This window comes from Hippopotamus amphibius, chromosome 6 (assembly GCF_030028045.1).
Source record: "Hippopotamus amphibius kiboko isolate mHipAmp2 chromosome 6, mHipAmp2.hap2, whole genome shotgun sequence".
Taxonomy (NCBI): domain Eukaryota; kingdom Metazoa; phylum Chordata; class Mammalia; order Artiodactyla; family Hippopotamidae; genus Hippopotamus; species Hippopotamus amphibius.
This window is the reverse complement of record NC_080191.1, coordinates 440273-466866: the sequence shown is the minus strand read 5'-3', so window position 1 is coordinate 466866 and position 26594 is coordinate 440273. Positions and strand designations below refer to the sequence as shown.

Here is a 26594-nt window from a genome sequence, read left to right as displayed (position 1 = left end):
CGGTCCGCCGCGGCCCGCGCGCCCTCGCGCACACCCTGCCTGCTTGCCCAGGAGAATCGTCTGGAAGCCACGGTTCTTCCTGGCATCGCCTGGCAGTGTTTTGGCATCAAAGATGCTCTCCGGCCGTGGCAAACCCACGTCGCTGACGTGCGGGCGCGACACCTCGGCTTTCCTCGGCCCCGTCGTTTCCTTGATGGAGGCTGAGCCTCCGGAGCACCGGTGGGCTGAGACGCAGGGGCCGAGGTCTGGGGTCCGGCTGGACGTTGGGCCCCGGGCAGACGAGGCGGAGGATGGGGGCTCCAGGGCCCGGACGCCAGAGCAGACGCGTCTCTGGACGGCCCCCTGTGCCTCGCGGGGCCACCGCCAGTGCCCGCTGTGGGGGAGGCGGGGACGCAGCCCTGCCCCCGAGCCGCAAACCTGCCCAACGCCGTGGCGTGGCCGCGTGTGCTGGCAGGAAGGGAGGAAGGATGTGGGACTTCCCGCGTGATGGGGCGGCCAGCCAGCTGGCCACCTCCCGGCCCCCGGCCCAGCGCCGGGGCCACGGGAGGGGAGGCCGCGCACGGTGAGGCGTAAGGCAGACCTGCTTTCCGCACAAGCCCTCATCGAGGCTGAATGTTCTAGAAACGTCTGACGTGTTCAGCGGTCTGTCCCCAGGAGCTGGTTGTCCTTGAGAGTCAAGCGCACCTACGCCTCCCGCCCTCTCCGGGGAGAGCCAGGGCCACACCCTCGGCCCCCCACCTCCTCCCATCCTTCCCACCCGGCCCCGGCCCTGCCCCCTGGGCCTGCAGCCACCAAGGTGACCGGAGGCAGCGGAGGGGGCGGGGAGGCTCTGCCCGGGCTGGGGAGGAGCTGACAGTCCCCTGGAGGCCAGGCGGAGGCTTGGGGGTTTCCACGTGGGGAGAGCAGGACCCCGTCCCCGGGGCCGGGTAGGAACACACGCTGACGTGAGCGCAGTGCCGGGAGGGGGTGGCCTACACCCGCAGCAGAGGAACCGCACCGTGAACGGGTGCCCTGAGCTGGAAGCCCGGCTCCTCCGCGGGCAGCGCTGGCGCGGCTGGAGCGAGCGGACCAGCCGCGGGAAACGGCGGGGATGGCCCCCAGCCGGACGGCGGCCACCCCACGCCACCCCCCACCCAAGCATCACTGCCCCGGAGGGTGGTCCACGCTGGCCTGCCCGCAGGTCGGTGCACGGGGGAGGGGGGCGGGGGGCGTCTGGCGCAGGCCCGGGGCTCGCAGGCTCTGCCCTGCCCCCCACGTCCCCCCGCGTCTCAGGCATCAAGCGGCACCGACTGGCGCGGCCTCAGGTGACCCTCTCTCCTGGGAGCGACCCCCCCACGAGGCCAGGAGGAAGGGGCAGCCGCGGAGGGCCCAGCACCTCCAGGCGCCAACGCCGCCCTCCCCTCCTCCCAGGGGGCCGACAGCCTGAGGAGGTCGCTCAGGCTGGCCGCGCCCCAGGCCCACCTGGAAGACGCCTCCTCACGTGTTAGAAATCCCACGGGGCCTGAGCGGGTCCGCTTGGGAACGTCCGCTGAGGTGTCATGAGAGGCGGGCGGCCGGGAGCCTGTCCTGCGGCGGCACCTCCAGCACGTCCCTCCCCACTCGGGCCTGGGAGGAAAGGCCCGAGAGCTCGGAGGCCTCCACCACGGCCCGCGTCACACACGCAGGACGGAGTGGGGCCAACGGCCTTCGCAGGCGACGACGCCCCCAGCCGAGCGTGGGTTCCGCCTGCTCCTCCTGCGCCCCGTCTCGCCCGCGGGAGGCGCCCCCGCCCTGGGAGCCGCCCGAGCACGGGCTCTGCACTCGGGCCTCGTGCGCGGCGGGCTCCCCTGCTCTGGGGCAGGACCGCCGGGAAGGGCTCCTGCACGTCCTCGGGGCCTGGCGGCAGGTTCCGTCTGCAGCCCCGGAGCCTGCGGGTCCCCCTTGCCACCCGCCTCGGTCCTCCGTGCCCCCGCGGGGAGGGTCTAGGAGGGAAGAGTGCTCGGTGGGCCCTGCCTGGCCTGCTCACGGCAGACCAGACGCAGGAAGGCCCCGCGGCGTCCTGTGTCCCAGCCTGCAGCCCGGGGCTCCGAGGCCTGCCAGGGCGAGCTCCGGGGCACCCTGTCCGGTGGACGGGGCAACGGAAGCTCAGGTTGCCGTACTGCGGGCGCCTGCCGTGGGCGCGTGGGGGAGGCGAGACTGGAGGCCGGGCTGGACGTGCGAGCCCCGGCCTTCTGGTGGCTCTCGGCTCCCTGAAGGGTGCCTCCCCGAAACGGGACCCCCGACCGCCAGCCAGGCTCTTGCCGCCGTGGTGAAGGCGCCGGGCAGAGGAGCCGAGGGTGTGTGGCCGGTGGCCCCGCCCCAGGGGCCCGCGTTGGCTCCATCCCTCCGCCTGGAGCGTCTCCAACGTGGACCCGTGATCCGAGGCTTCCCTGCGGTCCGCCCGCCCCCAGTCCCCAGGAAGGAGAGAGCCGCTGGGCGGGGGTTTCCGGAGGCAGGGACAGACCGCGCGCACAGCGGTGGTGTCGGCGTGCGAGCAGGGGCGTCGGGGCCTCGCGGCGCCTCCTCTGAGGCTCCTCGGGGGCACCATCGCTTCTGGCATGGGTCGCGTGGGAAATCAGAGCCTCCCACCTGCCAGGCGCCCTGTCCGAGGAAGCCCTGGGGCACCGTTGGCACAGACAGGCAGAGTCCACGGGGCTGTGATTTCTGCTGCCTTCTCGGCCTCCTGCCGGGGACGTGGGGGCTTCCGTCACGTTAGCCTCATTTGGTGATTTGCCTTCCCGTGTCCTCGGCACACACTCTGACCACACAGCACCGCCCTGCTCTTCCTCCCCCGGGCGGGAGCACAAGTGCCTGCGTGCCCGACAGACGGCGGCTCTCAGGGCTCAAGGCGGACCAGGGGCAGACCCTGGGGATGTGCTCTGGGCCTGACTGCTGCCCGGCCCCCTGCCCCGGCCCCCTGCCCGGCGAAGACGGTGTCCAGCCTGCTTCAGGGAGCACCGTCCTCAGCGAGAGTCTGCCCCGCGAGGCCCGAACGAGCCCGTCTCCCCCTGACGGGCACGACGTGTGCCTGGTCTGGGCCAGCCTGGCCCGCTGCCCACACCTGCTCGTCCAGTCAAGGCCTCGCGTGGCCTCTCTGGCCGCGGTCACTCACCGGCCCTGCTCCCCCCCGGAGGCCTCAGGAGCAAGGCAGCCTCAGGGGAGCAGAAAACGGAGGCCACCTGGAGGACCAGCTGCCGGACCCCGGGTCTGGGGGGGGGCGTGCCCCCGTCAGCTGCCCTTTCTTCTCCAATCTGCTGCCCTGACCTCAGGATGCAGGGGCTCTCCAAGGAAGCCCCCTACCCACGCCGACCCACCACCAGCCCAGAGGCCTGAGAGGCACAAGATAACCTGGGTGTGAGGGTCCCAGGTCTCCTGCTGGGGCCCCACCAGTCTCCCCGACCCTGGCCTCTGGCAGCTCCATCCACGAAGGACGTGTGTGACGGAGGCGTAGGGCCTCCGTCCTCAAGTGCGGGCCTTCACTCCCTGTGCCATCAGGAAACGCCCACCCAGAGTGCCCTGCTGCCAGGCGCTGGGCTGCACCCGGGAAGAGGAGCCCAGCCGCGTCCTGCGAGCCGTGTCCCATGAGCAGTGCCAGCCGGGGAGGTGGCCCAGGGCCGTAGGTGTCTGGAAGGCTGCACGGACAGGCAGGGCCCCTGCGGGACGGCCCACGGGACATCACAGGAAGTGTTTGCTGCTGCCCCTTGACCTCGCCCTGGATTTCGGCAGAAGCCCCCGGGCTCCCGGCCTCATGGACCTCTTTGCTCAGCGAGGCCCCAGAGCTCCCTGCGGGCCCAGCGTGGGCAGAGGTCGGTGGGGAGAGCAGACAGAAGAGAAAGCCCCCCCGGAGGGCGGGACCAGGAAGGGGTCTCACGGCACACTCCAGGGCACGGGATCCCCACACGCTGTGCCCCTCGGAGACGGAGTTTCATGAGGCAGCGGGGCCTGAGGTCTGGCCCTGCTCTGCCTCGTGCGGGGCCGGCCTGGTGACCGCGGCCCCTGCCGTCCGCTAATGCTCAGGTAGGTTCTGGAGAGCGGCTTTGGGTCACCTCTGCTCATGTTCAGATGCCAGTCCGAGGTTTCGGTTGTGCCAGGGGGGAGGCAGCCAGGGCGACAGGCGGGCTGTCCCTTCCGGCGTCCCGGGGTCTGGGGTGGTGGTGAAGCCTGGCCTTTATTGGAACTGTCGCCCGTGCGCCCAGGTCTGGCTTGAATCCTTGATGGCATGTTTGCTAAGACGGGGGCACCGCCGGTGAGGACAGTGGCCGAGCTCACCCGCCAGGCGCCTCCTCTTCCCCCAGAGTCAGAGGGGGTGAGCAGGGGCCTGTCTCCGTCCTCACGCCTCCTCCGTTCCCTCTTGAGTCCAGACTCTGTTCTCCCGAGATCCACGTGTGCACACATTGGGTTTGAAATGTGAGGGCCTTGGTGTCGTTACTCCTCTGCTCTCCCCACCCGGGGGAACGTCCTGGGGGTCCCCCCGAACACGTGGCAGCCGTCCGCCCGGCTCTCGGGGCCCCTCAGGATGCAGCCGTCCCCTCAGGTCAGGAAGGGCTGTGGGGACGCTGGGCCCTGCCCGCCTGTCTGCTCCTGATGCCAACGGGTGAACCGAAGCAGGCGGGCGCCGGCCGTCCTGGGACCGTCACCTGGAGCTTCACGACAGGCCTCCCTCGGTCTGACCTGCAAACAGGCACACACGTCGCCATCCAGCCCGAGGAAGGCGGCCGAGGTGGCCAGACCACCCCATCAGTGAGGCTGCCTTTGATGAAGGCAACTTCACGAAGCATCTTCAGACTGTGACTACGTAACTTCTCAGAAAGCTCCGTATGTGTTTTCTCTCCCGTCATGGCCGGTAACTATGAATTCCTTTGTCTTCCCCGTCACAGAGGACGACCTGCCACGTCTTCCTGTGGGAAGGCATGCAGGCGAGTCATGCTCCAGGGTCAGCCTTGACCCTGGAGCTGGCGACTCCTCAGCGCTCCTTGATCCCCGCTGAGCTCCGCGTGCGTGTGGGCATCTCCGTGCTCGTCTGCACAGCCACGACAGCTGCGGTTCCTCAGCATCACTGTGCCAGGGGCTTTCCCTGCTCTTTTTTCTCCTCGAATGCCCACAGTGGTCCAAGGCTGTCCCCATTTTACAAGGAGGAGACGTCCACCCAGAGAAAGTAGTGACTTGCAAGTGTGGTCGCTTCTTCCAGCGGCTGTGACAAAGTTCCACAGACGGGGTACCGGCTTTGACAACCAGACCTCATCTCTTCACAGCTCTGAGGCTGGAAGTCAGGGAGGGTTCCAGGTCCCCCTCGAGCGTCTGGACGTCCTCTGGCTGGGGGCATCACGGTGCCTGTGTTCACACAGTTCTCCCCCATCAGAGTGTCTGCATCCAAATTTCTCCTTTTTACAGAAGCACAGTCATAATAAATGAGGTCCACCCGACTCCACTGTGACCTCATCTTAACGAATTGCGTCGTCAAGACCTTGTTCCAAAGAAGGTCACAGGCGGAGGTGCTGCAAGCTAGGGCTTCAACCTCTGCATCTGGGGGGACGCAGCCCACCCCAAACACCAGGTCGGAGCGGGCGAGTGGCAGGGCCCGCGGTGCGCTCCAGACCCGCACTGCCCGAGGCTGCCCCTGACAGCAGCCTGCACCCCGGGAGGTCACCTGCCCCTCACCCGGCGTGGCGCTGAGGGGCACACGGCACGGCCGGGGTCAGAGCCTGGGCCGGGGCTGGCGCACCGTCCCCTCCGGGGGCCGCCCCGCCCCCACGGGGGTCTAGTTGCTGCTGGGAGCGGCGTGGCGCGTGGGAACGTCCGCCGAGGACACCCCGCTGCAGATGTCTTTTCCAGACGCTTTACCTGATTTATTTTTCCAAAGGAAAGGAAAAAAAAAAAAAAGGAGAGGGAGGCAGGGCTGGGACCCCAGAGGAAACAGGAAGTAGGTGGAGGCCACCGGGCGTGACCCCGCAGGCCCAGCTCCTGTAAGGTGATCGGTCGTTGGGAGAAGAAAGCCGGGCGAGTCTGCAAATCACAGGCAGTGATGACAGGAAGGGTCTCGTAAAAGTCAGCGCCTGAGCCCCTGGGGGAGGCGAGCAGAGGCGGCGGGCCAGCAGCTCACAGCCTAGAGGCCTCCCCGGCACGGCTCTCTCGGAATGGGCTTGGCGTGAAGACGGCGCAGGGAGGGACGCGGGCCCCCGGAGGCATGCGGGGAGGGGGGACACGCAGGCCCCTGGACGGCGCAGGGAGGGACACCCTGGGCTGTGGTGCTGGTGACCAGCTGGCGCGATGCACGGGGGCCCGCGGAGGGGGCCTCGTCGCGGCCGTCCCCTGTGCCCGCCCTCCTGCCGGAAGGGCCCCGGTTGGCGGCCAGACGTGAACAGCAGCGCCTGAAGGGTTCATCACCCACCTGTGCCCGGAAGGTGTTCTTCTTTTCAGACGTGAAGGGAGCCCGTAGGGAAGCGAGGCGGCGGGCGCGCATCCAGGGCAGCAGGCGGGGCCGGGGCTCCAGGAGGCACAGAGGGGCGGCCGGACGGCGGTCGGGGCGCGCGCCGCGTGAATTTTACTGTCTTTCAAAGAGACGGCAACTGCAGTTGGAAGCTGCCCGTCAGCCCCGGGGCCTGCTTGCCAGCCCGACCGAGCTGCCCGGCCTCTGGGGGGACGACAGGGCCCCCCACGGAGAGAGGACAGCACGGCAGGAGCGACGGCACCGCGGTTCTGCGAGGAGGCTGCTCTCCGCGGGCGGCTCCGGCTCCCGTGAGCAGCCGGGCGCTCTGGTGTCACTCGGGGCTGGGCGAGGGTCGGAGCGTCTGGGCGCTGACCGTGGCTGCTGGGGGCCACGTCCTGTCCGGGCTGTCAGGTCTGAGCCGCTTGCAGCCCGTAGCGCTGAGAGCTCACAGCCGTGATCCCCGGGAAACCCAGGGGATGCCTCCGGGTGCTCTTCACAAACTGTGTTCCAGGGAACCCTGCGCCCTCGGAGACGTCACCCCTGTCCTCAGGCAGCGTTGTCCCAGAGGTGCGGGCGGCGACGCGATCACCCGTCTTTCTTGTAAATTCGCGGCGTTACCAAATGAAACTCAGAGGAGAAATCGGCTGCAGGGCAGGCACTTTGCTTTCCGGTTCGGTCCAGTACTTATGCCATTGTTTTGACCGTGGACTCACTCCCCCCTCGCCCACTTTTCTCAAAAGATGTGTCGTGAACACTCATGAACCAGTGTAGGACCATCTACTCGAGGGCAGATGTACTCGGCTGCTACTTAAAATGGGAGATATCGACATGATTTTTAACACTTTTTTTCAATTTGAAAGTAAAAATTGAAAAATAATTTAATTTACATTTTTGAGATATAATTGATATATACTATATTCGTTTCTGGTGTATAGCATAATTTAATTTTCATTTTAAAGTTAATTCAATATGAATTTAACCTATAAGGAATTTTAAAATACAGGACAGTATATAATGCAAAGCACTTCTTCCTACCCTGTATTAAGTTTCTACAGAGAGACCAGCATGTGTGTGTGTAGGTGTGTGTGCGTGTATCTGTCTACACATAGATAGGGAAAGAGAGAGGCAGAGACAGAGAGAAACAGAGAGAGAGAAACAGAACGTATTTAAGAAATAATGGCTGCAAAAAAAAGAAAAAAATGAAATGGTTGCAAATTCCCCAAATATGATAAATTCATGCAACAAACCCAAAAGCAGACTAAAGCACAGTAAAGCACATCATGATCAAATTGCTGAAAGCCGATTGTAGAGCAATAATCTTAAAGTTCAAAGAGAAGACAGAGAAGGAAAAAAGAACCAAGAACTGACAGAACAAGTAGAAAGCAAATAGCAAGATGGTAGATTTAACCAACTACGTTGGTAGCTACATGAACCGTGAAGCACTAACACACCAAGTAAAAGTCAAATATTTCCAGATCTCATAGAAAAACAATATCCTAAAATTTATATGGAACTGTGAATAACCTAGAGTAGCCAAGACGATGCTGAAAAAGAACAAGGTTGGAGGACTTAAACTACCCGATTTCAAAACTTGCTCTAAAGCTACTGTTATCAAGACAGTGTGGCCTTGGTGTGAGCCGGCTGGGCGCAACAGAGTCCAGACATAACCCTGCATTTATGGTCAACTGACGTCAGACAATGGACCCACACCATTCAGTGGGGAAGGATCATCTTCTCAACACGTGGTGCTGGGGTGTTTGGGTAGCCACATGCGAGAAAATAATCTTAGACCTTTACTTGACCTCGTGTACAAAATCAACTCAGGATGTGTGAAATGAAAACTTCAATGTAAGAGTTAAACCTACAAAACTTCCAGAAGAAAACAGGAAAAGATCGTGTGACCTTGGTTTAGGCAAAGAGTTCTCTGATTTGCCACCAAAAGCATGATCCAAGCAAGAAAAAAATCGATAAATTCGATGTTCTTTGAAAGACACTGTTAAGAAAACAAAATAAAACAACACGTTATACGTTGGTAGAAAACATTTGAAAAATACATAAACAGCCTAGTTTTTTAAAAAAAATGAGCAAAATATGTTAATAGACACCTCAGGGGCGAAGCCAATGGAAATAAACATATGAAAAGATGCTTAGCATCAGTAACGATGAGGAAAATTCAAATGAAAACCAGTGTAGTACTCCACACGCCCTAGGAGTGGACGAATTAAAAAAATAAAAATCTGACACTATTAAGTGTTGTTGAAAATGTACAGTAACTAGAATTTTCATATATTGTGGATGGAAATGCAAAGCAGCACAGACACTTTGGAAAACACACAGTTTTGTTTTGTTTTGGTTTTTTAATAACGTTAAACGTACACTTACCACACAACCACTCCTAAGTATTTACCTAAGGGAATGAAAACGTACGTTCACACATGTCTTGAAAGTGAATGTTAATATCAGCTTTATTCGTAATATCCAGGCACTGGGTGTAACTCAGGTGACCGTCAGCTGGTGCGTGGACCAACAGCTGTGGTCTCCCGTAAGACGGGGCCCCGGCCTGCCAGGAGAGGGGGCGGGTGGACCGCCGACCCTTGCAGCCACTCAGTGCATCTTAGAAACATTGCTCTGCGTGAGAGAAGCCAGACACGCACGACCACATGCCGTGCGATGCCATTTGTATAAAATTTATACAAAATTTTAGAAGAGGCGACAGAGTAGTAATGTAGACAGAGGTGCTGCCCAGGCCCAGTGTCCGGGGATGGCTGATCGTGAAGAGCCAGGAGGAAATTTGGGGGGCTGGAAATGTTGTATTTATGGATTATAGTGATGATTTTGTGACTGTAAAACTGCACTTCCCCAAACTCTGAATGTTACAGTGAAATTGTTGAATTTCCTTCCACATAAATTACCATCAATAAAGCTGGTTTTTTAAAGCTGTGAACTATTTGTAGCTTTTCCCCAGCAAGCTCTCTCGGGACACACCCCTTGGGAGCCCCGGGCTGACGTGCGAGACGCTCTCAAGCCCGAGCCCGCATGGAAACGTCACACGGAGAGGCCTCGACTGCTTGCCTTCTCCTCGTCAGCCCCAGACCCGTGCCCGAGGCCACCTGTGGGCGACCCCGCCTCTGCCTCGAGCTGTCCCCGCCGAGCCTAAAGTGCAGGTCAGCGAGCAGACCCACGTTCCCGGTCGGACCTGTGAGGTTCTGAGCTGGCTACACAGCTGCGGGTGACTGGGACAGCTGGGGCAGGTGTGACCGGTGCAAACCAGCCCTACGGCTCATCAGCGTGGCCACAACACTCCTCGTCTCAAGAAGGGTCATCTCTCACCCCTCCAGCCTGGCCCAGAAATATAGCCTCTGCGTGTGTGTATTTAATACGAGCGTGAGGCATGAGGCCAGACGTAGAGATCAAGGGAACAGAAGAGAGTCCAGAAATAAACCCACGTATTTATAGTCCATTGATTGTTGACAAAGACACCAAGATAACTTAGTGAGGGAAAGGGCAGTCTTCAACGAATGGTGCTGCGACAACTGGATATCCGCATGCAAAAGAATGGAACTAGACACCCCCCCATATCATACACAAAAATTAACTAGAAAAATGAATCGACAACCTGATGTAAGAGCTAAAACTATGAAACTCTTAGGAGAAAGCATAGGAGTAAATCTTCATGGCCTTAGATTAAGAAATCAATTCTTATATACAAAAGAATGGAAAACAAAAGAAAAAACTCAATAAACTGTACTTAACCAAAATTAAAAACTTTTTTTGTTTAAAAGGACACTCAGGAAAGTGAGAAGACAACCCACAGAATCAGAGAAAATATTTGCGGATTGTAGAGCGATAAGGAACGTTGTATCTAGAATATACAAAGAAATTTACAAGTCACGAACAGAGACAAAAACCCGAATTACAAAATGGTCAAAGATTTAAATTGTTATTTCTCCAAAGATATACAAGCGGGCAATAAGCAAATAAAAGATGTTCAATGCCGCTCGTCACTCGGGAAATGCATATTGAAACCTCATGAGATGCCAGGTCACACGCACGAGAAGGGCTGTAACCAAAAGACAGACGCGGGTCAGCAGGAATGTGGGGAAACCAGCGCCCTCGTCCATCACCGACCGGAATGGAAAACGGGGCAGCCCCCTCGGAAAATGGTTTGGTAGTGCCTCAAAGTAACGTGAAATTACCATGGGATCCAGCGATCCCACTCCTACGTAAACATCCAAGAGAAACGGAAACGTATTTCCACCAAAAACGTGTCCAAGAACGCTCCCAGCAGCCCTCTTCACAAGAGCCAAAAACTGGGACCACCCAGACGTCCCCTGACACAGATTTCTCCTTGACCAAACTCTGCTCAGGGTCCCCAGGCTGTGTGTCAACCAGGCCTCCACCTGGGGCTTCCCTGTCCATCTCTGCCGTGTCCACGGTGCGCAAGCGCCCTGCTGAGTCGGTCGCGCCAGCACCCCGCCGCCGCGGTCGTTTCCTCCTGAGAGTTCTCTACGCGCCACCCGCACCTGCTCCTCGGCTGTAAGCGCCCCCCTTCCGTGCTCTGCTGGGAGGGGGGCCCGCCTGCCTCCCCCTCTGCGCAGCCCCACGGGGGTGGTCTCTGCCCCTGCCATAGCCCTGAATAAAGGCCGCCTTCCTGCGCAAGGGTCATAATTAACCCTCCACCGACGGGGGTTTGCACAGAGTGGGGTAGCGGTCCCCAGGAATGTCCTGCAGGAAAGGGGTGAAGGACGGACGCATGCTGCAGCAGGAGGCACCTCGGAAACGTCGGCTCATCAAGGTCACGGGTCACAAGAGCCAAACGCTCTGTGACCCGTGGATGAGAAACGTCCAGAAGGGGCAGGTCTGCGGAGACGCGAAGCGGACGCGTTGTTGCCGAGGCTGGGGGAGGAGGAGCAGGGAGTGACGGGCGTGGGAGCAGGGGTTCCGTCTAAGGGTGGTGAATACGCTTCCAGGTGAGGTTGTGACGGCTGCACGCCTCCGGAAGTGTGCTAAGACCGCAGAACTGTGCGCTGCAAGCCGGTGAAGCGTATGGCGTGTAAATCAGGTCTCAGGAAAGCTGTTCCAGAAAACTTCGTGGAATAACACTTGTTAAATTAAAAAAAATATTGGTAGACAGGAATTTTTACAACTGTTTTTAAAAGAATACGTGTTCCACCAAATGTTAATCCGTGTTTTGCAAAGAAAGACGAGTACTCCATGCAAGTAACATCAGGAAATGCTGGTTAAAAATGCCAAATAGATGTTGGCTGTGCTGGCACGAGGCTTTCTGGGAGCTGTGGGGCCAGGTCTTTTCCACAGAACGTGGTTTGTGTAGTTTTGCACAAAGATGTGTGAGTTCTCCTCTGGGGACCAGCAAGACGCGGGGTGGGGGGGACGCTTTGGCTTTTCACTCACAACGAGCTGGGTTCCTTTCCCAGGAGGCAGGCTGCTGAGGCCACTGGGCTCCCTCCAGGCTCCAGGGAGAGGGACCCATGTGAGCTCCTGGGCTGGGATGGGGCCGGGGACGCAGGCAGGGTCGAGGGGGCCCCGTGTCGGTGCTGACGGAGCCGGGCCTCTGAGACGCTCCAGCAGCAGCATCCCGGCTGCTCAAGGCATCGCTCTTTGGGAAGCTTACTCTCTGACACCCAAGGGGAAGCAAACCAGCTCCCCACGTGGCTGCTCACCTTCCAGCTGCGTGACCGAGTCCACCTCCCTGGTGCGTGTTTCAGCGAGGAGCTGACGCTGGGGCTCGTCTGTAGGACGTGCTGTGTGTTCTGGGCCAGGCACCGCCCTTTCTTGTGGTCAAAACCAGGGTGCTAAGTTGCTAAACACTGTGTACCCCGCTTTGAGAAAAATCAGAGCAAGTACACAGGACCCAGCCTTCCCCAGAGGGTGGTATGGAAGTGATAATTCACCATTCCACAAACGTCTACTCTTTTTTCCTTTTACCTAAAGCTTCCCTGAGGTTGTTCAGTTTCCCGAGCGCCTCACGGTGGGTTTCCAGGAATGGGCTCCTTGGGACGAGGCGCTTGGTCCTGGGCTCGGCTCAGGAAGACCTCAGCTGCGCTCTCTCCACGCAGGTTCTGAACCGGCACCCGGACACCCTTGGGGACCTTGTCCTTCCTCTCCACGTCGGTTCTCCACGCTGCATTGAGCAAACCAAGGTAGCACGAACTCCCGAGAGTCAGGTCAGAGGGAGAAATTTCTCTTTCTAAGTACAATCCTCTAGAGAGTGATGAATGGCCAGTAGGGCTCACCTGCAGCCCTTGGCCTGCTTTTGGCAGAAGTAATTAACTGTCACAAGGAACACAGCCACGTCTAACTCACGCTAAGTTAAGGAAGAGACAGCTTTATCCAGGAGGCAGGCAATTCCAAAGTGTCAGTAAAAGCGCTGCTTTCCTGTGGCTCTGAGGAGCGTTCCTATCACTCCCTCCGCCCCATGGTCACACTGCCTGCAGGCCTGAGGTCCTGGGGGAGGGGGGCAGAGGGCTGACGGGACCACTGACCACAGAGGGAGGGACGCAGGGGCCGGGACCCCATCAGGTGGCAGGACGACCTCATCACTCATCTTCTGAAATCTATTTGTAAAAATAATCTTGAATAACAAAAATGTCTCGTGGTCCATTTTAGTTCCTAAATACTAGGTACTTTTCCTCCCACAGATGGTTAAGCGGTGGTCTCTCACGGTGTATTTGCTCTGACTGGTGAAGGGCAGGGTCTGGGGGTGGGTGCACGCGTGGCTGGGCCCCATCTCCACCCCCGGCCCCCGGCGGTACCCGGCCTCCGTTGGAGAGTTGCCTTGCCCATTGCAGACGGTCCCCCAGGACACCCGGCACCACCCCTGCCAAGGGTCAGTGGGCCAGTCCCTCAGGGTTTGGTCTCCCGGGACCCAACAGCACTGTGAAGGGCGTCCAGCCCTGGCTTCCTGGCAAGAACACCGGGGCTCTGCCCTGGGTGGGACCCAGAGATGCAGGCTCTCTGTCCTCCAAGTCCATCCTTCCGTCCACCCCAAGACAGGGGGGCCGGCAGGCAGCCATGCAAGATGCCTGGAAGCAGGTTTTTCACCCAAACAGCTTGAGGGGCCGGAAGAGACCCCTGGGGTGATGGAAACGCTTGCTATTTGATTATGGTGATGGTCTCATAGGTATTTGTGTACACCAAGCTGGTCAAACCCCACACTTATTTATTATACTTCATTTATGCCCGGGTGACACTGTGAAAGTAGGGGTGGTGGGATGAGAAGGCAGGAGAGGCAGGAGAGGCAGGCCGGAGACTCACGTCTCTGTGTGGGGTTCACGGGCATCACCCAGTGGAGAGGCGGGCATTTGAGCGGCTCTTCTCTCTGTCCACGTCGGCACTGGCAGCAGGACTGCAGACTCGGCTTTCGGAATCAGCCCATGTGAAAGCGCAGTGACTGAAAAGCTGAGCAACTTCAGGGACTAGAACGTTTCCCCTCTTGGAGGAGAGACAGGGGCCGGAGTCCCAGGCAGCTGGCGGGGAGGGGACGAGGTGGGCTGAGCGCAGACGGAGGGCTTTCGGGCCCCCACGCGCGTGGACGGGCAGCGGGCTCCCAGCGAGAGCGACACGAAGCTGGGGAGAGGTCCCCGAGAGGCACGGGTGGTGCCCGCACCTGCCCGTCTGTCCTCAGCGAGGGTCTCAGAGGGGGCGGAGGCAGACAGCGGCGGGGGCGCGGTCTGTGCAGGTGTGTGTCCCCGCCTGCCTGCTGGGCGGGGCCTGGGGGAGGACTGTCCGCGGGGACGGGGAAGCATCCCTCCCCTGACGCGCTCCTTGGGGACAGACCATGTGGCTGGGTGTGACTTCTTTGATCCCCCTTTACCTGCTCTGCGTCTGATGTATTTACGACCCTAGCTAATTTCTGCCCTTCCGTGGTGCCGCGACCCTTGCAACCATAAATCATCCTGAGGACCCAGAACCGGGAGGCGGAAGTTCCACTAAAGCAAGTAACAGCCTGGTGAAAGCGAACACCACTCCCACCTCGAAATCTGTTTTGTGGAATGTGACATCTAACTGTACTGTAACTGACAGCTATAGTATCCACCTGTACTGTAACTTACAGCTATAGTATCTACCTATACTGTAACTGACAGCTATAGTATCCACCTGTACCATAACTTACAACTATAGTATCCATCTGTACCATAACTGACAGCTATAATATCTACCTGTGCCATAACTGACAGCTATAGTACCCACCTGTGCCATAACTGACAGCTATAGTATCCACCTGTGCCATAACTGACAGCTATAGTATCCACCTGTGCCATAACTGACAGCTATAGTATCCACCTGTACCATAACTGACAACTATAGTATCCACCTGTACCATAACTTATGCACGACTGAAAGTACGAACCTAAATATGAAAAACATACAGCAATATCGCAGCTCCCACAAAACAACTAAAATCACTCACTCTTTACTTAAAAAAAAGTTTCGTCACAGTGAGAAGTCCTTTCAAAAACGTTGGCCTCTAAGAGCATTTGAGAATCTCTGGGATTTTCCTTGCAGCCTGGCGACCCCTGGGGGGGCTCCGCGGACGGGGACCCGTGAGGCCGGAACCTGGCCCCAGCCGCCCTGCGCAGGCCGCACAGCCCCAGGCTGGCCTCTCCTCTCTGGGGCACGGGAGCTCCACCAGCATCAAACAAGGCCATGTGCACGGTCGTGGGGACAGGCACCCAAGCAGGAAACATGGCCTCTTTCTCTGGGCTCTGCCCGCCCTTTCTCCTAAAACACCCTCACTTTCATTTTTCTGGTTAAGCAAAGAGCAGTAATGGCTATTTCTAATTTAAAAGCATTTCTCAGACTACAGTGTGGAAGCCAGTAATTCACTACTTATGGCTGCTGCTGATTTTGTCTGATAATTTTGTGTAAAGATCGAGCAACAGGACTGTCTCCAGCACACGGCGAGAATCCCCAGGAGAACAGACGCGTGAGCCGGCGTCCGCAGGGCGGGGAGCCCGGCCTGGCGGCTGCTCCCCCGACGTGTGCAAGGCCCCCGGCAGGTCCCCGCGCGTCTCAGCAAACGGGAGGTCTGGTGGGGACAGAGTCAAGAATGGTCGTGTCTTCTCTAAACTCTCTTCTTCAAATTCTCCCCAAACCAAAATACTAACAGTGGGTTCTGGGGGGGAAAGGTGAGGTCATGGTTCATGTTACACTAACACGCGCACACACATGTGTACACACACACACACGTTTTCACCTTCCGAAGTCTCTGAGAAGTGACATCGCCCTCACCGTCATCCAGCCAGAGGAGGGAAAGAGGATTCCAGCTCTATCAACAGTCAGTGGCAGACACGCGTGTATGACTGCGTACACACGTGTGATAGCGTGTGCCCGTGATGGAAGCAGATAGGTGGGAAATGCGCCCCATTCTCAGGGCTCAGCGCGTCGCCGTCCTCCAGGGATGGGTGCTCCTGGTCCAAGCCCACCGTCGCCCCTGGGAGGGCACACGAGCAGGGGGATGCCTGCTGTGGCCCGGGGTGCGGAGGCGAGCTTCCGGAGGGCAGAGCAAGTTGTGTCCGTCTGCCTCTGCCTGGACCTGGCACCACGATGGGCAAACACGAGCGGGTGAAGGCGACCGTCCTCCAGGGGCCACAGCCGGCGACTTCTGCCGCCTCGTGAGGTTCCGATGGTAACACGCTCTGTTTCGTGGAGAACAGAGGCCCCTTGGAGAGCCGGCCGCGGGAAATGGCCTCCCCTCTGCTGGGCGGATCTGACCCAGGTCCCAGCTCCCGGCTGGCGGGCGTGTCGTGTCATCCATGATCCTGTGGGTCTCTCCGTGGAGGGCGTCATGCGGGGCTCTGGGGCTGTCACGCAAGATGATCTCTGCCTGGAGCTCCTCCCGTCTGGGTCCGCCACAGCCCCATGCCGAGTCCTGCTGGACCGTCTTCCCCCTTTGGTCTCTCCGTCAGACCCACCCGTCCCAAGGTCAACCCCCCACCCTCAGTGCTGTTTCTCTCTGCGGCCCCTGTTTCCTATGGCTTTGGCCTCCCCCACCATCCTTAAGGAGCTGCCCGCTTCCTCTCTCCCCTGCTGCACCACCATGTCCACGTGCAACCACAGTCTCCTCTCCTAAAGCTAACGCGGGCACGGCTCTCTGCCTCCTGTGTACTTGGAACAAAATCCAGACCCCAGCGGCCACGCGGGGCTGCCCCGCCAATATCTCCAGCCTAGACACGTGTCCACGTCCCACCTCCCAACTCGTCCGTATGTAGGGAACTTACTGTATTTAAAAAAAAAAAAAAAAAGAATTTCTGAAGTGAATCAGGGAAAAGCCCCTCCTCAGCCTGAGGCTGTTACTGTGTGTTCCCTGGCTCGCCCTTTTGTCTGGGGCACTTGAACTTGAGTATAGATCTGTTAAATGACTCTTATTTATTTATTGATTTATTTATTGGCTGCGTTGGTCTTCGTTGCTGCACGCAGGCTTTCTCTAGTTGCTGAGAGCAGGGGCTACTCTTCATTGTGGTGTGCAGGCCCCTCATTGTAGTGGCTTCTCTTGTTGTGGAGCACGGGCCCTAGGTGTGTGGGCTTCAATAGTTGCGGCACATGGGCTCAGTAGTTGTGGTGCAGGGGCTTAGTTGCTTCATGGCATGTGGGATCTTCCTGGAGCAGGGCTCGAACCTGTGTCCCCTGCATTGGCAGGCAGATTCTTAGCCACTGTGCCACCTAGGAAGTCCCCGTTAAATGACTCTTAAGAGATAAATTTGATAGCTTTGTACATATAAATAGATCTGCTTTTCTCCAAAGAAGGTTGACTATTTCCTGGGTGTCAAGACAGAAAGACAGATACAGCAGGACCAGCCCCCAGAAGGCTCGCATCCACGGGGTGGGGGTGGGGTGAGCACAGGAATAAAGGATGAAAGCACAGTGGGGGTGCCCACGAAGGGGCTGCCAGGGCTCAGAAGTGGGCAGCAGAGGGCGGTGGACATTCCACGTTACCCGGCGTCCGCGCTCCGTGCTCCGCAGGGCCTGCTGTCTCCCGTACCTGCTGTCTGGGTGAGTCCTCCCCCCAGAAGCCTCAGCGCCACCGCCTCCTTCCGGAGCGCGACGCTACCCCTCGCAGGGTCAGCGCTGCACCATGGCCCCCGCGCCCAGGGCCGCCATCTCCCGCCTCTGGGTCAAGGCCACCATCCGCGCCGCTCTTACCAGGAGACCACCTGCTCTCCAGGACTCGGGCCACCTCACGGCCTGCCGTCCATTCTGCGTCCCGCCAACAAATTCCCTTTCACTTTGGCGTTGAAGTCCTCTTTGTTTCCTGCAACCAAACCCCCTAACTGGTAAGGGGATGACCTGCCGAGAGGATGTGGGGAGGCCTTTGCTGGAGGCTGTGCCTGAGCAGGGCGGGGGGATGCTGTAGACAAGGTGGGGGGGCAGCACAGGAGACCCGGCGGGGAGACGTGCGCCCGGTGCCCCCACCGTGGGCCCCGCGTCGGCCTGTCTCCTGTGGCGGGGCCGACGGGGCCCGAGCCGGGCTCCTTTCAGGTGCCTGTGCTCCCCGCCCCCTGCACCCCCACCCCTCCCAACAGCGGCCCTGACCCTTTCTGCTTTTTTATTTTCCAGCCTTTGGGAGAGTCTTTCCATAAATCACATTTCCCTGCCAACCATCTGTTGAGAAGAGAAACAGTAGCTGGCCTCGCGCCTGTGACATGACGGCTTCGGGGACTCCCTGACCAGCCACGTGTCCGGCGGGCGGGGCGGTCGCCGGTGGTCAGGTGTGGACCCCCTGGGGTTTCCGGTCAGCCCGCCTTTCTTGTCGGCCCCGCATCTGTCCCTTCAGCGCCTCTGCGAGCCCCATCCCCCCCACGTCTCCCTGCCCCTGCTGGGCATCCTGACAGCAGGGGTGTGGACGCACCTGTCCCTGCGCTGAGGGCAATGGGTGCCAGGGCCGTGTGGACGCTGGGGCCCGGCCCTCCGCAGGGCTCAGGCAGCGGCGCCCCGTCCTGGAGGGTCTGGGCCGGGCGCCCGGGAGCTGCAGGGCCTGCGGGAGGGGCACCGCGGTCTCCGGGGAAGGACGTGGGCGCCGCTGGCGGGCGTACCTGCTGCTCACGTGACGGCCCCCAGCCCCCGAGGAGCCGCCGCAGTTCTCGTGCGTCAGGCCCTGGCCCGGCAGCACCAAGGTCAAGGCTGGCTTCGCAGCCCAGATGCGGAGCGGGGCTGCTCGGAGGGCGGGTGGGTAATTACCTGCTGGTGGGAAGAGGGGTCTCCCCACGGCCCGGGCCCTCCCCCAGGTTTCAGCTGCTGGTGTCGAACGTGTCTCTCGGGCTGAACGAGAACAGCGCGTCCACAAACCACGGTGGGGCTGCCCCCGGTGGTCTGAGGGCCGCACGCGGGGTCGGGCAGCGCGCGCTCCAGCGGCCTCGGGGGTGCCGGCTCCCGGGGGGGATGCTCGGGCCAGGCGCCCGGACCCCAGCGCGCCCACCGGAGGCCCTGCGCTCACCTCGCCTTCGCAGGCAGAGCCCGGGGGCCCGGCCCCGCCGACCCGGCCAGCGGCCCCTCGTTTGCGGGCGGCTGCGCTCCATGCGTTTGTCCCGCAAGGACACGGAGAACACGCCCTGGGCTCTCAGAGGGTTCGGCGCGGACCCACCCCCTCCCTGGCGGCCAGCGCACCTGCCCCGGGCGTGGCCACGTCCGGGGGGAAGCCGCTCGGAGACGGGCCCTCCTCCGGGGCGAGGGGCCTCCCCTCACCGAGGGAGTTTTGCTGTTGACGCCACCTGCCTGTCTCGGGCGGCGGGGGTCTGGGGCCGAGGGCTGCCCGGGCCCGGACCCCGCCCCCCACGCCCACCCCCGACCCCGTGCTGTGACCCTGGGCCTGGGGGTTCGGCCGCCTCCCCCAGGTCAGGAGGCTCGTGCGCGGCCCCGGCACGACGCCCACCCGCCCCGGGGTCAGGATGCCCCCGTGCTGCTCTGGTGACGCCGGAGGGCCCCGCCCGCATCCCAGCTGTCCGGGTCGGCGCGTCCCGGGCCGGACCTCCCCCGTGGCCCCTCGCTCCCCCACCGCCTCCCCAGCGGCGTCAGCGCTTCATTCAGGGCGGCCGTCCTTCGCGGCCACGGGGATGGGCTGGCTCCGGACTCCGGGAAGAAGGGCCACGCTCGTGCGGGACGCCCCGCGCCCCAGGAACGGAGGAGGCAGCGCTGCGGGAGAGGGGGCGCGCGTCCTCGAGGGCACGGCCTGAATCTGCCTGACCTGGAGGTGAGCACGCGTCGAGGCCCACGGGACAGGCGTGTGTGACACCAACACAAGGACTAAAGAGCGGGTCTCAGGAGACCGCAGAGCGGGGCCTCCTCCTGCGACGGCGGAGGCCGAGCAGAGCAGGCGGCGGAGGCCGGCGCGCGTGTGCGTGTGAGGGGCCCCGGGCGGAAGGAAGCGGGGGCTCAGACGGACGCGCCTCGCTGGCAGCGCGGGACCCCGGGCTCTGCCGGTGGGCACACAGGTGTCCTCTGTGTCCCTGACACACGTACGCGGTAAGAGGGAGAAGAGGCACCGGGACGGGGCAGGGACCCCAAGCCGCTGCCCCCGCGTCTCGTCCCGGGGAGGACGCTCCGCTCCTGGGAGCGCGTTTGGTGTCTGTCCCCAGGAAGGGGACCTGCTGGGGGGAGGCTGCACCTGGGTCCCGGCAGGCACGGCCGCGTGGGCTCCTGGCCAGCGCACGGGGGGCGCCGGGGGGCGCACGCCGGAGGCTGGAGGGCCCGGGAGCGTCCGCGCTGCAGGCCCGGGAAGGCTCCCAGCCACGGGGCCCCACGCGGAGCTCCAGGGGTCCGGGGACGCCGAGCGGCAGCCCAAGGCGGTCCCCGAGCCGGAGCCTGGTGGTGGGCGCGGCCCAGGCCGGGCCGGAGCACGCGCCCGGGGCGGGGCGGGAGGGGCTCTGTGTCCGCGGAGCCGAGGGCGCGTGGGCGCCGCGCCCGGCAGGCGTGGGGCTGGGACCTGCGCTCTCCCACGCGAGGCCCCAGCACCCGCCGTGGGCGCGGCCGGGCCTCTCCGGGACGCGGGGCCGGGGGAGGGGGCGGCGGTGGGAGGGGTGGGAAACCGCTCATTTCAGAGCGAGCCCGGCGTGAGCACACGGCCCGGGGCGCGTGTGTCCCCAGAAGCCAAGGCCACAGGCTGGGGGTCGGGGGCCCTCGGCCGTGGCCTCCGGAGCAGACCGCCCCAGGGGACAGCGAGCCGGCGGCCCCGCTCAGCCTGTGTCACACACGCAGCTCCTCGGGGGAGGCGCGGAGCCGGGGACAGGGCCTGGGGCTGGGGTCTCGGACCCTCTGCCCGGTCCTCCCGGGGGTGCCCTCGCCCGCTGTGGAGGCCGGGGGGGGGCGCGGAGCCACCACTCTGTGTCCCCCTTCATCCCGTCACCCCCAGGCTGGTGGGCCCTGTCGCCTCGCAGGCCTACAAGGTGGGCTGGCCACCGCCCTGCTCTCCCCTCCCCCCAGCGCCCAGCCGGGTCTCAGGAAGGGCGCACCCGGAGTTCACGTCTCACGCCCGTGCGTCTGTGCATCACTGGCCTGACAGGCGGGACCCAAGCCACCCCAGGAGCCTCTTCTTCCCCCAGAGCCAGGACACCGTCTCCGTTCCCAGGGCATCCCAGGCCCTTAACAAGTCGGGGTTTCGCGAATGAGAAGGGTGTTAGCTAAACAGAGCCGTCTAGTTCCACAGCCTGTGGTTTTCCCAGGAACTGTTGCCTGAGGCAGGCCTGGAGGTGGCGGCCCTCCCCTGACGCAGGGTCTGCGGGACCCTCCTCTGAGTCGCGATGCCCAGACCCTCGGGAGGGGACTGGGGCGCCCAGCCCACGTCTTTGACTCTCGGTGACACGTTTTGAAACGATTAAACAACAGCTGCCCAGGAGCGGCTCCCGCTGTGCAGGGGACCTCTCGCCATTGAACTGCCAGGGAGGGCCTGGCGGCCGCCCCTCCCCACAAGGACCGAGCCACAGGGACACAGCCTCCTTCAAGCTGTGTGCCCAGTCCCCGTGCCCTCCTGTCCTCGCCCCTTCTCCTTCCTGGAGCCGTTGTCTTCCTGGGGAACAAAGTGAAGAGAAGTAACTTAGCGAGGCCGCACGCAGCCCAGGAGCGAGCTCAGATCTCACAGGACGACCCGCCACCCTGGGGCCCGCGCCTCCCCCAGGGCCCCTCGGCCTCGGCCTTCCTTCCGGTCCCCGCGCACGGGCCGCCACCTGCCCTGGAGAAGCCGGGGAGAAGCCGGCCCCTTGAGCAGCAGCGTCTGCGGGGGAACGGCCGTGAGGGACCGTCCGGTGGGTGAGAGCTTGCAACCCCGTGGAGCCAGAGGCTGTGCTCAAGGGCCATGACACCGGGCCACGTCCGCTGGACGGGCACCGATCGGGCGGCCCGGGGCGGCTCCCCACGCCGCCTGTGAGCTGCCGCGCCGGCCAGGAAGAGCGTCCCCGGCCCTTCCGTCCGGGGTGGTCCGCCGTTCCCGCCCAACACGGCGTCCTTCTGCTCCGTCATTTGCCTTTGACGGGGTCATAATTTATTTTAATCCGCTGTAGCTGTAATCTGTTTTAACTTTTTGTCATCTGATGCGAGGAGGACGTAGTACCAGCACAGTGAGGGCCAGAAAACGGGTAAGACAGTAAGTTCACAGTGAGGCTAACGCAGCGTCCACTCAACGCCAGGCCTCGTGCAGGGAGCTGCGCGCCCGCTCCAGCCCCAGAGCAGCCCCGGGAGAGGAAACCCCTTTGCCTCACCAGCTGCTAAGTGCGTAGGGCTTCCCCAGCGCACAGAGAGCCCAGCGGCCCCGCCGCAGGCCCTGGCTGTTCTCAGCGGCCTGTCGCCATCCCTGCGGGGCCCGTCCCCACGGGGCCGCGTCCACCAGCAGACACGCCACCCCACGCCCTCCTCACAGCCCCTCCATGCAGCAAAGTCCGGCGTCGTGCGCTCTGGCACACGCGCACCCAGGCCGAGTGCGAGGCCCGGGGTCCTGTCCAGGCAGGCGGTGCTGTGCCCGCGTTCCACCAGCCCCCCGGCCGCGTTCCCACAGCCTGTGGCCCTGAACAGCAGGCTCTGGCCGTGCCACTCACTGTCCTGTCACAGAACTTGCTTTACGTTGAAGACAGAGCCAGACCGCGTGTGCCCAGGCCAGCCTGCAGGAGGTCAGCCGGCTGCCAGCATGGAGACCACCAGGAGGGCTGTCCCCACCTGCACCTTGGTTTATGTCTTCGAAGAAAAGGATATTTTAAGAAGAAAAAGAGATGAATCTGGGTGTCTTTGCCTTCTGGGAAGAAATACACGTTTTAAATTATGACACAATAGTAAGAGAATACACTTTGAGGAAGAAATAGACATGAAACACGCATGACTGCTGAGGTCGATTAAGGTTTGGTACCTTCTCCTGGTCGACTGCAAGGAGCCTCCACTGGACCCTGTCCTGGAGGTAGGGGACCCTGAGGGCGCAGATGTGTCCGTCCCGGTTGGCAGGTGGGGGCTGCCTCAGGCTCTGCAGGCCAGCACGTGGGTGGACGGGCCGGGGTCTGAGGATGGGGGTGGGGTGGACGCGTGTTCCCGAAGGCAGAGGGAGCCCAGGAAGCTGGCAGTCACACAAGAATGGGGGGTCAGGGAGGACCCCGGCCCCGCTGTCCCCTGAACAAGCCCGACGGAGGAGCGCAAGCTCAAGTCTCTGCCCAGGCAGCCGGCAAGGCCCCGCGTCCACACCCACCCAGGGGAGCCGGTCGTCTCCGGCCACGAGCACACCGGTCCGCCCCAAGTGTGCCCTGACTGCCCGTCCAGCAAACACCCCACAGGGCCTCTGCCAGAGACTGGTAGGCTGGCTGCAGGGGTCTGTAGACCAGGTGTGTCCCGGGTGACTGTGTAGACGGGGTGGGGTGTTGTCCATGTGACCACGTAGACGGGATGGGTGCTGTCCATGTGACCACGTCGACGGGGTGGGTGCTGTCCGTGTGACCGTGTCGGCGGGGTGGGTGCTGTCCGTGTGACCGTGTCGACGGGGTGGGTGCTGTCCGTGTGACCGTGTCGACGGGGTGGGTGTTGTCCGTGTGACCATGTAGGCGGGGTGGGTGTTGTCCGTGTGACTGCTGGTTGTGCTGTGAGTTTGCAATGTTCTGCGGGCCCTTCCCCAGCAGGCGCCCAGTCCTTCTCTAGGACGGGGATCCCAACCCCAGGGCGTGCTTGGAACAGAGGGTGGGAATATCTGGCACCTGAAGATGTAGCAGTTTGCCCATCTACACGCCTGACTGCGGTCGGTCCTCCAGGCTGTGTCCACGGAGCCCGTGTTCGCAGCACAGACGCTGGTCCCTGACGGTGTTGAAAGCTCAGCTGGTACTTGGGCGCCTCTGTCCTTCACGCCCTGGATCAGCCCAAACCTTCCCTCCTGCGGAGCTGCAGCAGCAGACACTCCCCGGGGCCAGGAGGGTGGAGACGGTGTAGACTCGCTGCTTCTAGCTCTCGGGGTGAGGGTGCGAACATGGCCGCGGCCCCTGGACTTACACCTGCGCACACGCATGTGCACCTGTGGGGGGGCCCTGGGAATGTGTCCACAGACACGCGCACATGCACACACAGGCAGACACGCATGCAGGCACACACACGCAGACACACACACACAGCCCGGGTGGCAGTGAACCCCGGCTTCCAGCTCACGTGTTTGCACCCCCTCTCTGGGTGGCGGGTCCACCACCTGCAGGGTGAAGGCAGCCCCTTTCCTAGGATGTCGGGGCCTCTCCGTGGACCTGAGCCGCAGGCACTGTCTGCTCTGCACTGGCCCCTCGGGGCCCGCCTGGACAGGCGGAGAGGAAGTCTGAGATGAAGGAGAACAGCTGGGCTGCACCAGGGAAGCCAAGGCCCCTCCCCCGAGAGGTCAGAGGGGCCTTGGGCCTCCTCGAGTGGAACTGGACCTTCCCACTGGCCAGGGCTGGACGCCGGGGAAGCCCATGGGCTCCTGCACCTGCACTGCCTCTACATCTCCCCATGGGCAAGCGCAGGTCCCCTGGCCCGGGGCAGGGTGGGCTCGCCCCTGGGGGTGGCAAATGGCCTCCTGGCCTCCTACCAGGCCCCTCCGTGCCCAGAGCCCGGCCAGGCCCCGTGGGTCCGGCCTGGGCAGAAACCCCACCTCGGCCCGCGGAGCAGGCCTGGTGCACTCACCTCCTGGCCGAGGCCAAGGCAGCCACACCCTCCGCTCTCTGCACCTCGAGGAGCCAGCTTGGAATTTTACAGTCAACGCGAACGTTCACGTCTCTACCTGTTTCTTTCTGGAAAAAGCCAGTCCGGGGTAGAGGAAAGTCGTGGGATTGGAGAGAGACAGCTCCTCCCAGGGGGGTGGGTGTCGGCCCTCTGCTCGCAGACGTTTTGGTGACAAAGGCGAGAGGCCCCCGTGGGGGCGAACGGGCCCTTCTGCGAGGAGGCGGCGCCCCGGCGTGTCCTCCAGGAGGGCAGCCGCAGGACCCCGGCAGCCAGGCCTGGCGGCCGGCCCGTGCGCACACGCTGTGCCTCGGTTTCTCCACCTGCGCAGCAGGGGCCAGGGCTCGCGAAGGGAGCAGCGCCCACATGCACAGAGCCCTCTGAGGTCCGGGGAGGGGTTAGATGCCCCTGCTTCCTGACCCCTCACCGCGAGCCAGCGCCCTCCTCTCCCCGCCCACTCCGCGGGGCACAGTGTGTCCTTCAAGGGCGGCGGCGCTGGGCCAGGCGGGCCCCGGCCTGCACACGGGCTGCCTGGGAGCCGATGGGCGAGTGAAGCGCGAGGTCCCGCAGGAGGTGAGCTCCCCCGGCAGCAGGTGGGTCTGAGGGGTGGGCCCGCGCGCGGCCGACGGCCCTCCGATGGCCTCCTCCCTCTTCCTCTCACGGGAGGGACGTTTGCAGTCTCACGCTGCGTGACAGGCCCTGATGGGGGATGGAGGTTGCGGGGAGAGAGGCTGGACGCGGGCAGGTCTGCGTGTCCGAGCGGGCGCTGGGCAGAAGGACGGGCAGGGCGGGAGGGGCGGGGGGCTGTGCCTGGCCGGGGGGCAGGCGAGCAGGAGGCCGCGGGGGCCCCGCGTCTGGACTTGACCCCCGGGCTGCAGGAGACCAGGCGTGGTTCCCACAGAGACGCCCGCTGTTTCGTGAGCCAAATGGCAGGACAGTGGCCAGACAAGGGGAGCCCCGTGGTGTCCTGCGCTCCCAGCTGCCAATCAAAGGCTCCAGCCTGGTCTGGGGCTTTTAGGGGATGTGCTTGGCGTCTTGGGGGGCAGATCCCAACGTCCTCAGCAAGGAGGCCCCTTCGGGGAAACTTCAACCCCACCCGAACGGCAGGGGCCCTCCACACACCCCAGGAGGCCCTGGTGCCCAGATTCCCATCAAACGTGCCCTCAGAAAAGTGGGAACTCAGCAGAGATCGTAGTGAGTGAATGGAATGTCTGATCCACCCTGCTTTCCGTGCTCATTCAGGTCGAGGACAGAGTAGGGAAAAACTATTCAAAAATTGGGCAGGAAGTACTTACAGTCGAAGATATAAAGTAGCTTCCCTTTCCAACTCTTGCTTAATTCATCCTACTGCTATTAAAGGATTAATTAATTACGACATTACAAATGCTTCTTGAGAGCTATCAAGTACTTTGGCGAGCAACGGGAATTTAAATTTGCAGAGAATCAGTGGAGAGTCTTACTACATAGTATTTCCTGGGTCCATTTGACTACAGCTGCATAGTTCGGAAAAACTACTGAAAAGAAAAGCAGTGCGCAACCTCGCATTTAAGACGGCACAGGAGCCGTCCCTGAGCCGGCCGCGAACCGCTGGGGCCGGGTCCGCAGGCCTCATCTGTGGCCTCGGACGAGGGAGAGGCCCGAGGGGGACGTGGCCTCTCTCTGGGAAGGGGCAGCACGGGTGCAGAGCCCCTGCCAGGCCTGCTGTCCGTCAACCCTGAACTCCGGTTTTCTCTTACCCACAAAGCAACGGCTGACCCGCTTTCCGGTGGCAAATGATCTGTGTTCTCCGTGCGTTCACTGCAGCACCGGAGGGGCAGGCGGGCGTCTGGACCGCGGCTCCAGGACCGTGGTTCGCGGGAGCGACGGCGGGCCGAGACCCGCCCCTCTCGCCTGCTGGGCAGCAGCTGGTTCCCTGCCGGCCCCAGAGCTGCCCTGTCCAAGTGCGGGCTCGGCGACACGGCCCCAGACGCAGCGTCTCCTGGGCCCCCTCGCTGCA

General features: G+C 62.2%; 2 protein-coding genes across 3 annotated transcripts; one reads left to right on the top strand and one right to left on the bottom strand.

The window, feature by feature from the left end:
- Positions 1-16253: 16253 nt before the first annotated feature.
- On the top strand, positions 16254-21066 carry LOC130855540 (collagen alpha-1(II) chain-like). Its single transcript, XM_057739307.1, has 6 exons — positions 16254-16312; positions 17476-17739; positions 18380-18631; positions 18691-19296; positions 19469-19652; positions 19894-21066. The coding sequence occupies exons 1-6, from the start codon at positions 16254-16256 to the stop codon at positions 21064-21066; spliced, it is 2538 nt and encodes an 845-aa protein (XP_057595290.1).
- Positions 20627-24770, bottom strand: LOC130856069 (uncharacterized). Of its 2 annotated transcripts, none has more exons than XM_057740253.1 (2): positions 22791-24770; positions 20627-21464 (listed from the first exon to the last, which is right to left on the bottom strand). In XM_057740253.1, the coding sequence occupies exons 1-2, from the start codon at positions 23922-23924 to the stop codon at positions 21396-21398; spliced, it is 1203 nt and encodes a 400-aa protein (XP_057596236.1). In that variant the 5' UTR covers positions 23925-24770; the 3' UTR covers positions 20627-21395. The 2 variants fall into 2 exon arrangements, with proteins under 2 accessions (XP_057596236.1, XP_057596237.1); XM_057740254.1 differs by lacking the exon at positions 20627-21464 and having other exon boundaries at positions 22557-22991; positions 23620-24770.
- Positions 24771-26594: the final 1824 nt, after the last annotated feature.